At 39.0% G+C, this 16,721-nt stretch overlaps 1 protein-coding gene across 1 annotated transcript in view; it reads right to left on the bottom strand.

Moving 5' to 3' along the window:
• LOC126370686 (acetylcholine receptor subunit alpha-like 1) overlaps positions 1 to 16,721 on the bottom strand; it is a 105,722-nt gene that overhangs the window by 40,339 nt on the left and 48,662 nt on the right. The window contains exon 2 of the mRNA XM_050015694.1: positions 3,738 to 3,782. Coding sequence (XP_049871651.1) covers positions 3,738 to 3,782 — 45 coding nt within the window. The remainder of the gene's footprint in view (positions 1 to 3,737; positions 3,783 to 16,721) is intronic.

Genomic DNA, 16,721 nt, shown 5'->3' with positions numbered 1-16,721 from the left:
TACTACTATGTGTCATCCGTGAGTTTATGTAGCTATGAATATTATCCTAGCGATTAACACGTAGATGCATAATACATCATCATCATCATCAGCCCATTAACGTCCCCACTGCTGGGGCACGGGCCTTCCCTATGGACGGATAGGGAGATCGGGCCTTAAACCATCACGCGGGCCCAGTGCGGATTGATGGTTATTAACGACTGCTAATGCAGCCGGGACCAACGGCTTAACGTGCCTTCCGAAGCACGGAGGAGCTCGAGATGAAAACTTTTTTTTTGTGGTCACTCATCCTATGACCGGCCTTTGCGAAAGTTGCTTTACTTCAACAATCGCAGGCCGAGCGCGTTAACCGCTGCGCCACCGAGCTCCTATGCATAATACACTAAACAAAAAACCGTGTCGCATATACAAAATCAATTACGAACTGAAAAATTAACCGAACCAATGGCAAGGCCATTACAACGTAACGGCAAAGGGCCCCATTTGCTCTCTGGGCCCACCTCGACGTCATTAGACCCACGCGAAGCCACGACGTCAGCTGATGACGTCACATTAGGCCCAACACACACTGCGATTTTTCCACGCGGACCCCTATTTGGCCTCTAGGGGACAATATGACAAGAATAGTGAATTAGGCCTTTTGGGTCCGAGGTGATTTGGCAGTTCTTTTTTTATGAAAGTATTTCCTAGTGTTTTAAAAGGGACGTTATTGTTGAGCCTATATGACCTAAGTCTCATAGTCCAGTGGTTAGAGCGTTAGGCTCACGATCTGGAAGTCCGGGTTCAATTCCCGAGGGGGATAATGTCCAAATCACTTTGGGAGATTTTACATTGTTCGGTTGAGACATTGCGGGCTGAATCATCTGATTGGCCGAAAGTGTGATTCACGTTAGGCTGTTGGCCCCGGGCTACTAGCCCAAAGACTTCCACTAACCCACAGTGGAGTAGCATGGTGGATAATGTCCCACCCGGTTTATTCAGGGGAGGCTTGTGCCCGGAAAGACAGGGTGTTAGTGACATCGTAACAAATACTGAGAGGGATGATTCAGACCATGATTCTGAGTTAATATCAAGTGGAATTCCATAGTCCGTTTACCCCGGTGGGAAATAGGCGCGAGTTTATGTATCTATGTTATCTTACTAACTTAAGTAAATATATACTCTTTGTCGCCCTCTTTGGGTCGTGTCAATATTTTAAAAAAGCTTCTTTTACTAACTTTGTAATCCCTAGTTTGGTTTAGGACATTACAGGCTGATCACCCTGATTGTCCAAAATTAAGACGATCCGTGCTTCGGAAGGCACGTCAAGCCGTTTGACTCATGGAAATTCCTCCTGATTGACTCCCAAGGTATACTTTTATTCACATTTAGCCGTTGTTATGTAAAAAAGGTTAAGTAAACTCTCTACTGTATCGTGTGGGTTGTGATGTGGATTACCAACCTCATCAACTCTGATGTCAGGGTTACTATTGAGCCGCCAATGGCCCCTGACATGACTCACGTAACGACTACGTACTTACATCAGTAAGTAGTAACCGGGACCAACGGCTTAACGTGCCTTCCGAAGCACGGATCGTCTTACTTTTGGACAATCAGTTGATCAGCCTGTAATGTCCTAAATCAAACTAGGGATCACAAAGTGATTTTTGTGATATGTCCCCACCGGGATTCGAACCCGGGACCTCCCGATCGTAAGCCTAACGCTCAACCACTGGACAATAGAGGCCGTGGAGCTTAAGTAAAAATACCCAGGAATAATGAAAATAAATGTATCTTTTAAGAGCCACAAACCAAGTTTAACAATGTTTACGTCTCTCCCACACATACAAGCCGTTACAAGGCCGAAACCGCCACGATATTACACGAATATACACCCTAAATTCGCCAACTACCACCAAATAAATAAATCGTAAAGTTCTCTCACGATCATAACATTTTTATTATCAGAAGAATAACTTCTCCGGCGAAAAAAGTTGATCTGGCGTTAGATACAGCGAGACGCCTAATCGGATTTACGTATAGGAAGGAAAGAGATAGAATATTCGGCGAAGTTTCCGAAGGACACAATCAATAGGAATATCACAATTCGTAAATTATGAGTATACAGGGTGTTAGTGACATCGTAACGAAAACTTTGAAGGAAGACTCTGACCATGATTCTAAGTTCACAATAAGTGGAATTCGTCGCAAAGTACGGAACTGAAAATAATAAAAAAAAAAAACTAAATTGTCTATGAATTTTTCGTCAGAAAATTCCTCTTGATATCAACTCAGAACTATGGTAATACTGAGGAGGATGATTAAGCTCATTATTCTGAGTTAATATCAAGTGGAATAACTTACCATTGCAAAAGTATAGAATTAAAAATATTTTTTTCCGTTGCATTCCACTTGATATGAACTCAGAATCATGGTCTGAATCATCCCCCTCAGTATTCGTTACGATGTCACTAACACCCTGTATAAGTAAATATTCCGTAATACTGTCGTAAGCAACACTTTTATAGGTTAATTTATTAGTCTGGACCAAACACGTTGTTACGCAAGTGTACAAAATAGATAATTAAATAAGTTTTATGAGACCAAAAAAGGTTGTTTAGAAATAAATGATGGAGCTCATTGTAACGACCCACTTTTGTTTTTGTATGTTTGTTAAAGTCTATTTCGTTACGTAAATTGGGACGTGAATGTTTGTTTAATTATGGAAGGTGTTTTATTTAATTAGGACGAGTTGAGATCACTTTATGAGATTTTCGAGATGCAGACTACCTGAGACCTACTTTTATTGAGATGCAGACTACCTGAGGACCTTACTGGGTTAGGTGGAGACACAACAGTTCACGGCTAAGATCTTACTCAGTATTTATATTAACCTCGCTGTTTATCCCAACTCATAGTTTATTATATAACTTTAGTACTTTTTTATCCATACATACAAAAAACCGTTGAGGAGCTCGGTGGCGCGGCGGTTAACGCGCTCGGTCTGCGATTGTTGAAGTTAAGCAACTTTCGCAAAGGCCGCTCATAGGATGGGTGACCATAAAAAAAAAAGTTTTCATCTCGAGCTTCTTCGTGTTTCGGAAGGCACGTTAAGCCGTTGGTCCCGGCTGCATTAGCAGTCGTTAATAACCACCAATCCGCACCGGGCCCGCGTGGTGATTTAAGGCCCGATCTCTATCCATCCATAGGGAAGGTCCGTGCCCCAGCAGTGGGGACTTTAATGGGCTGGTGATGCTGATGATGATGACATACAAAAAATATATGTACCACAGCTGGGCACAGGCCTCACTTCAATCAACTGGACGGGGTATGGAGCTCCTCACCACTCCACAAAGCTGCTCCATTGCGGGTTGGTGGAGGTGCAACGGCTTACAGGTCCTCCAAAGCACGAAATCATCTCACGTTTTCAGACACTCAGGTGACCCAAAACCTGCCATATTCTTACCAAACAAAGGAAAATCTCATAAAGTGATTTCGACTATGTTCCCATCGGGAATCGAACCCGGACCTAAACGTGAGCCCAATACTCTTACCACTGAACCACAGAGGCTGTTTTTATGTACATCTTGATCTTCCTTAAATATACGTAATAATTATAATTATTGTTCTTACTATGTTCTAGGACTTTAGTTATTACTTGTTATTATAATATGTATATTAATTACTTAAGTATGTAACTTTATAAGCGCATCTATATTAAAGATAAATAATAATTATATAAACTTCAATTGACTCACCTGTTCTACCCAAACGTTCGTTGTCATGATTTGATTCTTAAGATTCTGAAAAGAAAGAAAAACATAATATTAGTAATTTCAGTGTGTTAAGAAATACATATCTTCTATTTCTATAAAATAAAAGTTTAGACACCTAGTCATCATCATCATCACTAATTTAAGAGCCACGCTCTTGTCGGTGTAGCATTCCCCATTCTTCAATCAATTAATCAATACTACTTTATTGCACAATAACATATACAAAGGACATAAACATACGAATAAAAACATAAGCACAATAGGCGGCCTTATTGCTAAACAGCAATTTGATTCTTGTCTATCAAAGACCAATTCCTTGACTTCCTTATAAGACACTACGTTCGCCTTCTCTTTTATTTGTTCCATGTAAGCTCTTCTTGGTCTTCCCCTTCCTCTCTTTCCTTGTAGCATCCCTTCTACGCCATGATAATTTGATACTAGTTATGTTAGAGGCAAGATCTTTTACGATATAAGAAGTTAAACAGCTAAACGTGAATTTATAAATAAATAACATAACAAAGCATCACGCCTGTATTCTTAAAGGGGCAGGCAGACTCACTCTATACACACACCACTGTTCCTTAGCTATGTTTAAGTCTCATGTAATAGGGGGGTCAACCGGGTACAAACTGCTAAAGTCGAACTTAGTAGTTTAAAAAATAAAAATAGTTTTATTTCTATAAATCTTTTACATCAATTAATGAAACTTCCTTAAAAGTAGTCGAAGACACTTGTGTTGGGAATGCCTCGCTCTTCTAACACAATACAGTTAGATTCCTGCTTCAGAAGGCACATAAAGCCGTTGGTCCCGGTTACTACTTATTGATGTAAGTACGTAGTCGTTACATGAGTCATGTCAGGGGCCTATGGCGACTCAATAATAACCCTGACACCAGGGTTGTTGAGGCTGGTATTCACCTTACAATCCACACGATAAGAAGAAACAGTTAGATTTACAATATATCTCAACAAAAGATAAACAAAATAAGTTTTTACAAACGGGTATCTGTGCCTGTGTGTGTGTTTGTAAAGATTGGGTTTAGAGACCGAGGCCGGATTCGAGCCCTATGATGTAAGTCATGCATTCAGCAAATAGGGCGATCATGGATTTAATAAGTGAATAAATAATATTCATATGTAAAAAAATATGACATTGTTCACTTTAGGTCGCCACTCAAGTGCTCTGATGTCCGTAATATTATACGGCAAAAGGGTAGTGCGTTCAAGCGTCGACTCTTTCCTTCGAAAATATCCTGCTGACTAAACGTTTACACTCTGCCGGTTTGCTTACAATGTAGGAGACAATTTTGGAACTTTTATGCTTCGAGTGTCGGGTTAGTCTACTATGATTATTTAAAGCGACAATGTTTAGGATTTAGTAGTTATAAAATGTGTATGTCCGCAATTCTGGTTAAGTCAATTGAGGTAACAAAGTTTGGAACTAAGTATTATGCCGTGTTTTTCTAGAATAAAAAAAAAATCGGTTTATTTCAAACTTATTAGACAAGCACGACCGTCATTGATGATAAAGTTGTTTTGACGTAACTTCTTGCAGGGCTGCCCCAGATGGCATTAACTACTTGGCAGACAAATGGGGAGCGTTGAAGGGTCTTATCCGTCGCAAAATTTTAAGACAACAGGCCTGAGGCCTTAGCTCACGGCGCCGCCTGAGAGTATTACATTTGAAAGAATGAGTGAAATCATCGACCTCGCCGACAGGGTTAGTATCAGGGAAGTTTATTCGCGGTAAAATATACCTCATTTATTTGTATTCAGGGTATCTAATCCAAAAGAAAAGACGGTTTCGTGAACCCATATAGACTGATTTTCAAATCTGAAATAGAACAACATTTACTTATTTCGGAAAATTATTTATGTTTTTGTATTCTAAAGTTTATTATAAGTTGTAAAGTTAATATAACAACAAAAATGTTAACGTACGCTTAGAATTTAAAGTAAGTAGGTATCATAAAGTTTAGCTTACACGCGCAAAATGTCTCCGCAAAGTTCAAAGATATACCGATCGTAAAATTTTACAATGTATCTCGTGTAAGTGTGGGTTTTGACATAGTATGTAGGTATATAAACTCATGCCCGTGTTCACTAATGGAGTGAGCAATGCTATAAGTAATCACATGACAATTTGTAACTTTATCAAATAAGCAATATTTTTGCACAAAACTGCATGCTAAACTGCTATTTTTGATAAAGTGCAATATGGCTGTTTGAATATCTTCGATGTGGCTCTTTTAACCATTCAGCGCTTAATGTTATCGATCCACTAGGGTCGATTAAGTCTTTCAAATAATACCCTCTCAGACGACGCGCACGCCGAGGTTCGCGCCCAACTGGGTACCTTCAGGCTTTTTGTCTTAAATGTTGTACCGCGTAAAGGCTCTCAGCACTCCCTATTTGACCGGCCCAGTAGTTAATGCCATTTGCGCCAAATCTACAATAAGTCACGTGAAAAAAAAGCCTTTTTAACCCTCCTTGTACACATAGCAAATTACGCATAGATCTGTGTTTATTTTTACTCACAGTCCAGCACAAAAGTTATTAAATACAAAGTTCTTAAGCAAGTAATTCCAAATAATAAAATGAAATACCTAAGATTTTTCCGATAATCGAAGAAACATAATGTAACTTCAATTGCAAAAGACTTTTACAATCACGGCGGCCAGCTATTCCCCATTTTAACGTGCTTCTACATTCCACGAACGCTAAAGAATTTTATCAGAACTGCAGTCTTGGTAATTAAATCTAAAGGAATCCTGAAACTTAGTTCACAATGAAAGTTGGGAATTGTTTGGAACATTGCAACTTCGGAAATTCTGATTGTGTTGTTTCGTTGAAGTCGGTTTCTGGTGATATTATGTAACAAATTAGTTTATCAAAGACATATTTTTTTTGCTTGGCCAAGTAACAGATCCTGTATCTCCGTGGAGGTAAGCATATTCAAATTCAAATTCAAATTCAAAAATATCTTTATTCAGTAGGTAACATAGTTACACTTTGAATCGTCAATTTTACATAACGAACGTCTCATCCGCCTAAAACTACTGCAGCTTCTCACAACCTGTATAGCCGGGGAAAAGAAGTTGCAAGAAAAACCTCGGCACAGGGCCCTAGACGTTCTTTAAAAAAATAAAAATAAACATAAAATATTGATATACAATTGAGTAATTTAGCTGCCTAATATCAGTTCTCAGACAGTTAATCCCATGCATTCATATCTTCTAAATAATCACTAACTTTATAATAACCTTTTTTGGAAAGTTTTTGTTTAACTACTGTCTTAAAGCAGGTATATAGTAGCATAGGTATATATTCCTCCCACACGTCGCCAGCTTCGTTTAAGTCCCATGTAATAGGAGGGGACTCTATTGCCATCAAACGGGCGCGAAACCTGGAATCCACGTGATAACAATAATCTATGATCCAAATATGAATTCAAACTCACCAAGTCCAATACAGTGGTTGCAAGTATAATTATTGGAAATATTAATAATTGGCTGCTTGTCAGTTGTAACGAAAAAATATGAAATACGACAGATATGGTAGTTTATTATTTAATTATAATTATCCAATAGTTTTTTTTTATTAAGATTATTTTTAAATACTTTATTTTTAGAAAATAAAAATGCGATTTTTTTCTGTGTATTGTAAGACCTGAAAAGCGGGCGGCAATGATTGAGCTTTTTATGAAGTCATTATATCACAAAATGAACAAAAAACTATCTGTCAGGTTTCCAGTATCTTTGTTTACTGAAATGTGACGTCACTGGCCAATATGACACGTGACCAACTGTTTACGCGCCAAATTTAAAATAATTGAAGAAAAATATGTTTTTATTTCTATTATACAGGGTGTAACGGAAGGGGGGTATCAAGCCGAAAGGGGACAAAACTATACCTTATGTAGATCTTATCTGCAAAATTTCAATTAAAAAAAAACACTTTTGATATTTTTTTCAATTTCAGTTAAAAAAATATTTTAATATTTCCAGCATGTAAAAAACACGGCACAGCACTATTGAGGTCACTGTTCTTAATCCACTCAAATATTGGCACTACACAAATCTCCTAGCGCGTCCTGGTCGCCTGGTACTCGCGGCGCTCGCACGGCCGCGATAGGTACGAAATTCGAGCGGGCGGCGGCTTTGGCGGCAACGTCAAAAGGAGTCGGCGGCCGATTGGAACAATCCGAGTCGGCGGCACGTCGGCGACTGTAACAAACAAGAATGACACTAAAGCATCTAATAATTGGAGTCATTTTGCTTTGACAACTATTCTCACATTATTTTATGACGTGTAAAATAAGTTAAAATTACCTACTTGTTTAGGTAAGGTATTTAATTTAATAGTAAATAGGAAAAAAAGTGTGAAAGTGTGGGTAAGTAGGTAGGTAATTAATAATTAGACTTACGTTTTACAAGAAAGGTTCGAAATGTCGTCATCCCCGTTCGATGCACAGACCTGCCGCTTCATCTGTCCACAACACTTTCGAAGCAAAGTCTGGTGAGCTTTCCACTTGAACTCGGTACCATTCTCAGAATGCCACACGAGGTAAATAATCAGCAGGAATTAGCTCGGGCGTACGTTGCATGTGGTAAGGTTCGCGTGGTAGTCCTTGGGTTGGCTGCACGGCTAGTACGGCTTCTTCAAACTCCGGATCACGGGTCGCCGAGCGGCCAGTCTCGGATGACGCGTGGAAAGAGCCCGTTAAATGCAGTAGGCGATTGACCATTTTCCTGAAGCAATGCAGTGAAGGCAGTTGCCTGGCTTCATCAGCTGGTCTACCTTCTATGAATCGCTGATACAAGTTCCGTGCTTCACTTAAGTTGCCATCGCCGGCACCCACACACATCATCATTTCATAATAACCTACATTACTCAAAGACACCTCGAACTATCACTGATCACAGTTATCACAACAAATCCAAATTTCGAACTTCACTCCACAGATAGTAAACAAGCACTGACAAATAATTTGACAGTTTACTTTCGTGTGCATGTTTCTATCTCTTTTGGAATGCTAGTATCCTGGTACTTAAGGGTGTGTTATTTCTTTGTGCGCAATAAAATATTTTTATGGTATTGTTTGAATGAATGAATGAATGTATTGTATTTTATGAAAGTAGGTACGTATTTTACTTTGAACCTAGAAAAGTAAAAAAGTCGTTTATCTAATAAGGATCACCCGCGCTCACACTCTGGCACTAACACAGAATTGCCACGTTTCTTCGCAAATATCCCGCGCAATAGCAGAAGGCGAAATTAATCTGTCAATAATAAGACATACTATCACTCTGCCCGTATCCCTAATGGGGTGGGCAGAGTCACAAGAACATCCCATTAGCGGTACGAGCATGATAATTATTTATGTACCTATGTTATGATTACTTGTGGCTCTGTCTGCCCCATAAGAGATAAAGGCGTGATATTATGTATGTATGTTTGGTACGGGCATGTAGCGATACGAGCGTGTAGTGGTAAGTGAAATTCCGCAGTCTCTGCATACTCCAATGGGAAAAAGGCGTGATGTTATTGTTCACTGTTGGATAATACACGACTACAATTTAGGAAGGAAAAAAAATACAAAAAAAAAATATTTTTTATCATGGTTAATGATAACTTCCCCTTAACAGCACCGCCATTTTGAATTTCGGGTGCACTAGGGCTTGCCGATCAAAAAATGTCTATCGATAATCTATCCCGACCGAGAGTCGATCGATAGCAAGACTATTGATAACTCGGAAAGTGGGAACATTTTCGATTTTATTACCTAAGTGCAATACAATCGATAGTATCGTTGCGGATTAATAACAAACTATCGATAATTTTGCCCTCAGTCAGTAGTATTGCTACACTCCGATAGTATGGTTATTTTGAGTGGGCTGATTGTCTAAACTGAATTTCAATAACTCAAAAGTCCATGGATTTAGATTTTTTGAAAAGCTATTTTTTTATTTCTACCAATCAAAATCGTAGTTGAAAATGATTATGATCGATAATCGATACTGAACTATCGATAGTTTGAAACACTAGCGTGCCTTTTTCTATTCGCGAGCCCTGGCATCCTGGTACAGGGTATAAATCCCATTAACTGTCCCAATGCAATTTGCAATTCCGTGCTTCGGAAGGCACGGTTGGTCCCGGTGACTACTTACTCATGTAAGAAAGTAGTTATTACATGAGTCATGTCAGGGGCCTCTGGCGGCTCAATAGTTACCCTGACACCAGGGTTGATGAGGTTGGTAATCCACCTCACAACCCACACGATAGAAAGATTTAAAAAAATACTGTTATGTGTTTTTAATTCCTTGTACGCAATAAAGTATTATTGTATTGTACGAAAGTACTTATTTTAAGATTACTTTTACCATGTCATAGTAAAAGTAAAGTTATGTTAGGTAGGTACTTTACTTGAGAAATTGATTTTGTCTTTACTATGTTGTAAACGTAACATTAATGTCTCGTTAATAAGATACACAATCACTTGCAGCTGCTCGTATCCCTAATGGGGTGGGCAGAGCCATAAGTAATCAGAACATACTAACATAATATCACGCCCGTATCACTAAGGGGTAGGCAGTCACAACGGTACTTGAGAAATTTATTTTGCTTTTACTATGTTGTAAATCCCCAAGGAATTCTAAGAAGCCTCTGACGTTGCCGGTCGCCTCAGGGAGGCACCCCGTCTGGCCAAGGTGCCGGACCCGGTAGTTGGCGGCTCCTTCACACTCCAGTAGCACATGGGCCGCTGTCTCGTCCATGCAGGTTCTGCACAGGGGCTTGTCGGTGACACCTAGTGTAAACAGATGTTTGTTGATATCACCGTGACCACACAGCTACACCTGCTACCTGCAGCTGTTACCTGTATTAGTGGAGACCTCTTCACATTTAGAATTCTTTTGGAGAGACAACTATTGATGTTGGGTAGTGCCAACTTAGCCTGCCTGCATTTATTTACGGTGGTTCATAGTCTGGTGTGTTTGTTCATTCCCAAATACCCTAATACCGAACTAGCTTTATTTGCGGATGATACAGCCATCTATTCTTCGTGCCGTGGTCGAGTTATGATGACCGGAATTCTCCAACGCGCCAATGCCTTGGGCAAGTAGTTTCGCAAATGGAGAATCAAGGTAAACCCGGAGAAAAGTGCAGCGGTGTACTTTTCAAAGGGCTATTATAATACGTCACGGTCACGCTGTCAACTTAAGTCATCAAGATGTCTGGCAAGCCGATCCCTTGGGAGGAGCAAGTCAAATATCTCGGCGTAGTCTTAGATAGACGTCTTACTTTCAAGGCCCATATCAAACGTGTGCGCGATCGCGCCACGTTTGTAATGGGCCGTGTTCATTGTCTCCTTAACAAGCGTAGTAAATTATCCCTTTGGAATCTACACGACTTGCATCCGTCCGATCATGACCTATGCAGGGGTAGTTTTCGCTCACGCGAGTCTCTCTCAAATCCACCGTCTACAGGAAATACAAAATCGTTCGTGGTTCCATCGCAATGAAAATCTGCACATTGACCTAAGTCTGCCAACCATTGCCCAATGGCTCAAATTAGTTTTTTTGATTCTGCTCCGCACCAACCAAATCCCCTGGTAGTTGCGGCTTCCGAATACATCCCGCTTAGGAACGGTACTGAATAGCATCGGCGTCCGAAGTATGTAATACGATCCCGACGACCCGATTACTCTAGCCATAGAATCAGCCAATCAGCTAGCGACAACAAACATTTCAGGACCCCGATACCGACACCGCCGGCGTGGTCGACGACTTCCCTCAATCAGCGCTTATCGCTATCGACTTACTAGGGTCGTTTAATTCTTTCAAATATTTTTCCTCTCAGACGACGCCCTGAGCCGAGGTTCGCGCCCAACTGGGCACCCTCAGGCCTGTTGTCTTAAACGTTGTACCGGGTGAGAGCCTTCAGCGCTCCCCATTTGTCCGGCCAAGTAGTTAATGTCATTTGCGGCAAAACTTCGATAAGTCACGTCAAAAAAAGGTGTGTTTGTTGGCTGCTCTCGTTCGTAGCAGCGAGCGGACCTGTCCGAATGAGATCGGCAATATCGGTTCCGGACCGATGGCTGTTACCTCCCGTTCCCCTTCTGGCCAACTCGTCCGCCGCGTCGTTACCTCTTGAATCACTGTGTCCTTTGATCCATTGTAAAGTGAGGTGTTAGTATTTGCACACCTTAGTCAGTGATTGGTGGTAACTGTGTATGAGTAGTAGTAGTTGTTTAGGGCCTGCAAAACTCTGAAAGTATTCTAATGAAACTGTCCCGTACCTAGCTAGCCATGAACGCATTCGCCGCTAGTGTGATGCCCATTTGACCTGGATGACGGTGTTAAGGGAGCCTGATATTACGTAATCATAAAATAAAGCATACTACACAAGGAGACGAGATGCATTGTAAAGTACATTTCTTTATCAACTATTAATGTAGGTAATCGACTACATTTTTGGACAAAACTTGTACAACAAAGTGACTCTGCCCATCTCAGTAGCGCAGTAAGTGTGATATTAGATATGTGTAATTACTTGTAGCTCTGTCTGGTCCATTAGGGATAAAGCCGTGATTTATGTATGTTCACATCTTGTTCTATCCTATTGGTTGTGAGGTGGATAACCAACCTCGTCAATCCTGGTGCGAGGGTTATTATTGAGCCGCCAAATGCCCCTGACATGGCTCATGTAACGACTACTTATTACATCAGTAAGCAGTAACCGGGACCAATGCCCATTGTTTTTTTAACTATTGTGTCTGGAAATCTTGGCCTCACAAGGATGAAACAAAACAATTTAAAAAATATTGATTAATATGGCCATCACTGGCACGTTTACCCTTTACTAGGGCAGGCATAAATAAAAGAGGTGGTAGCTGTTCACTCAAAAGTTAAATACCTTGAACAGCTGATTGCTACGTAGTGTTGTGCAAATTTGAATTTATTACATGAAGACCTGGAATTCAATTGCTCATAACTAATGCAAATATGAATTTAGGCGGCCAATACTCTCGCATGTGATTTGTAGATAGTGACAGAGTAGGCACACTTCGGGTTGATACCCCCGTTCCGTTACACCCTGTATAAAGCTTTTTCGATAAAATAATATATTTTAAGAGGTATAAAATAAGCGTTTGTAATTTTTAAAATACTAAGCCGAACACTGTCATGTAGGTACTCAATTTTAGACAGAATTTTTATAACAGACAGTCCGCGCGTGCTCTTTTAGACACTAAAGTGAGACCCAAAGGGGAGGTGAGGTAAATGTAGCTCGGTACCGATAAAAAATGGTGCGGGGAGGGGAAAGTCCGTCTTCTTCTATCGTGTGGATTGTGAGGTGAATTACCAACCCCATCAACCCTGGTGTCAGGGTTATTACTGAGCCGCCATAGGCCCCTGACATGACTCATGTAACGACTACGTACTTACATCAGTAAGTAATAACCGGGACCAACGGCTTAACGTGCCTTCCGAAGCACGGATTCCGGACTCCGTTATATACGTCGTATTATCTATTCAATGTTCAGCAATGAAAGTTTATAGGTTGTTTTTGGAACAGAATGACTAAGTCATCACCAAACTTCTCCGTCCCTTTCTGTTAACTTCTCACTTTTATGACTCTTATAACACAATTGCTTCCTAACAGGTCGGGCGGATTTGCAAACGATTATTGTATGGCTATCGAAACGATATCGTAAACGTTGAACGGCGTATAAAAACAGCGACGATTTGTTTTGACAGTGTGGGGGAGCGCGATTAGGAACAAAAACGGTTTCACTGTTTATAGACGTGCTCGTGACTAAAATAATGATGTAAAAACGTGTCCTTTAGTAGCTAGTAGGGCATTAGTTGATTTCTTTTTCGAAGAAAAAATGCTGGGTTCTCGTTTACTATGCGATACAGTGATGTTAGTAATGGACAGAAGACACGCGAAAATAATAATCATCATCTTCCTAGTTATCCCTCCCGGGCCTGCTTACCTAACCTGACTGAAGAAATAAGGGATGTAAGTTTGTATTTTGATATGAATTAGTTTTTACTTTGTAGTCATATTTAATTGGGAGCGGAAAATAAAAAAAAACCCGTGTCTCGTCGTTACTACATCTCGGTAGAAACTATTTGATTGGCGTTGGTTAATAGCGATATCTGTTAGGCTTTTTGTCTACTCACTTACATTTACAAATATTTTGGCATTGAAGTAAAAGTAAAAGGAACGACGGGAACTAATTGGTTCCTAAATTATGCGCTAGATGGCGCTTATCCGTGACACTGACGATTTGACAGGTCCAGTTTGTACAGGAGCGACTGCCTGTCTGACTTTCAAACCCGCGAAGGGAAAACCAACCCAATACAAGTTAGATCACATACCTCCGAAACACATTTCTCGGGAATGTGAGTTTCCTTACGATGTAAATACGTTACAAATTAATAATAATAAAAATACTTTATTGAGCACACAGGACACTTAATACAGAAATAAACAAAAATAAGGACAGGCATAACAGTCAGCCTTAGAAAATATAAAATAAAAGATGTAAATAAATAATAATTTTGGCGTCCGCGTTACGGGTTCCACGCGAATTATATCGATGGCTTCGATCAACAGCCGTATTACAGTTATAGCATTTGCAGCTTATGCTCTCGGTATAATTCAGACCCGTACCATTACAATCCAAACAAGAAAAAATAAAATGACACGAAATAATATCCTGTAAGCACGCGACCGCGCGCGAATAACCTAACAAAACGGCTTGGACAAAATGTTACTATAATTTGAAGGAATATTTTGAACATAAAAATAATTAAATTTTGTAATTTTTTAGTAATAATAAGTATATTTTCAATAATTTTCTTTTCAATGTACCATTTCTTTATTTTTTATTTCTTATTTTTTTATGTATATTTGTACGCCTGCAGGCCGAACACATCACAACATTGTTATTTGTATTATTTTACCACCTTTTTTGTATTCTATGTGTTCTCGCAAATAAATTGATTTGATTGATTGATTGATTGATTGACTCTGTTATGAAGACGATAAAGAAAGACCTGACGGTGTGCAAAAGAGATCTCATTTCACTGGCTGTACCTTGTCCACTCCTATTTTTGTCTATTTCACAAAGTTAAAAATAAAATAAATGAGGCAATCAAAATAATGCAAATTATTCACGAAGGTTCGTTTGGACTCTTCAAAATCGTACAACGGTACTTGAAGGCCTTTGAAAAACGGTTCCATAGATGTCACGCCAGACTCGCCGAGGCAATTACAAAGTTTAATAAGTACTGTCCCTTCGCACTTCGCCTAGCCACCCATTTGCACCAAGAGTTGTGCGCTTTATTTAGACGACAAAGGATGGGTTAAGTTGATTTTAAATTTAGAGTGCGGCGTAGGATTAAAGTTTCGAAATTTGAAAAATCATAAATCGCTGGGAATTATTATCGAAAATTAAATAATTTTTATTATTATCGCTCGAGCAGCGTGCATTTCAAAAAAAGTGTTGGACTAAAAAAGCCCAAAGTCCAGCTAAGACTGATGGTAAACATAAGTGGAGATAAATATGAAGGTGTGCTGCATTAAAATGCCATTTGAAAGGTAAAGTGTGGTGTTAACCCGTGCTTTTTATTCCTCGTTTATTCCGGAGTAAGTTCGAACACTTAACCTTAGTAAAATAACAGCAGGCACTTTTTACATAAAGACACTACTGCCATCTAATCTTAGGCAACCCTGAGGGAAAAATAAGGCAGTTAAAAGTATCATAACACGTTTTTGGTGACCTATAGACGATTTAAGTTTGCAAAAACATGAAATTACTTGAGAAATATATTCATTTCTTTACTTTTGTCCATTTATTGTAATCTCTACGAAAAAAATCCGAAAGAGTTAAAATTTTTCCCCCTTCAATTTTTTTGCCGAAATTTATTAAACAGGACGCGTATTATGAATTCCCTCTACGTGTCGGACCCATATTGTTGAGAAGCGACTTCTCCATAATCGAAACTGTCACATAAACCCTACTCAAAAATTTGTGTTCAGATCAAGTAGGATTTGAAAGCGTAATATACGTCGCTTGGAACCTAGCGTCAAGATACATTTTATCATTAAAAATATTGAGCGAAATAATTTTATTATGTCGCTTATTAAATTAAAAAAAAATGTTATCTCAAAATAAAAGTGATTTAAATTCTAGTATATGACAAGTAATACTTCATTTGCCATTTAGTAACTTAAAGATTTTTCGAAACAGCTTAAAAATCGTTATGCATTTAGAAGACGTAATTATTTTCCTAAACTTTTACTAGAATAAACTTTCATACTTTGAAATTGCTTTTTCATTATACAATATTTTTGGTATAAACTATTGTTTATTTCGCAGTCAAGTTATTTCGTTGAAAATAATCCCTTTATAACGACATTTTTATGGAAATTATTATAGAGAGCAACTTCCTTGTTGTTATTCCCAATATTAACTGAATACACATTTTCAATAAAATGCGGATACATAAAAAAAGAAAATAAAGTCTTACCTACACAAGATGGCAAAAAACAATTTGCGGCTTTTATGAAAGAAAAAACCATTGTTTTCCAAAACAAAAATAAACAATCCGTATTGTCTGTCTGTTCAAATGCTAGAATACATGCCACTAGAATAATTCTAGTGGCATGTATTCTAGCATTTGATTTGTGTAGGTAAGACTGCTGACACTATTTAAGTAAGTATGTCTTTGTGGAAAATTCCTCTTCTAGTGCATGTGGAACTGTAACAGGGTGTTACTTCGTGTATAATAGTGTAAGGACAATTATCACTCAGGTTGGTTAGGATGGCCGCGTTAGGATGTGTTGCAGAAATTCCTCATGTTTTTTTCTCAATATAAAAGACTTAATTTTAAAGACAAACTATCCTCAATGGCCTGAGAGGCTTCCTCAGAAATTTAAGTTGTATGTAGGTTG

Source organism: Pectinophora gossypiella, chromosome 11 (genome assembly GCF_024362695.1).
Source record: "Pectinophora gossypiella chromosome 11, ilPecGoss1.1, whole genome shotgun sequence".
Taxonomy (NCBI): domain Eukaryota; kingdom Metazoa; phylum Arthropoda; class Insecta; order Lepidoptera; family Gelechiidae; genus Pectinophora; species Pectinophora gossypiella.
The sequence above is the reverse complement of the archived record's forward strand: the minus strand, read 5'-3'. Positions and strand labels throughout refer to the sequence as shown.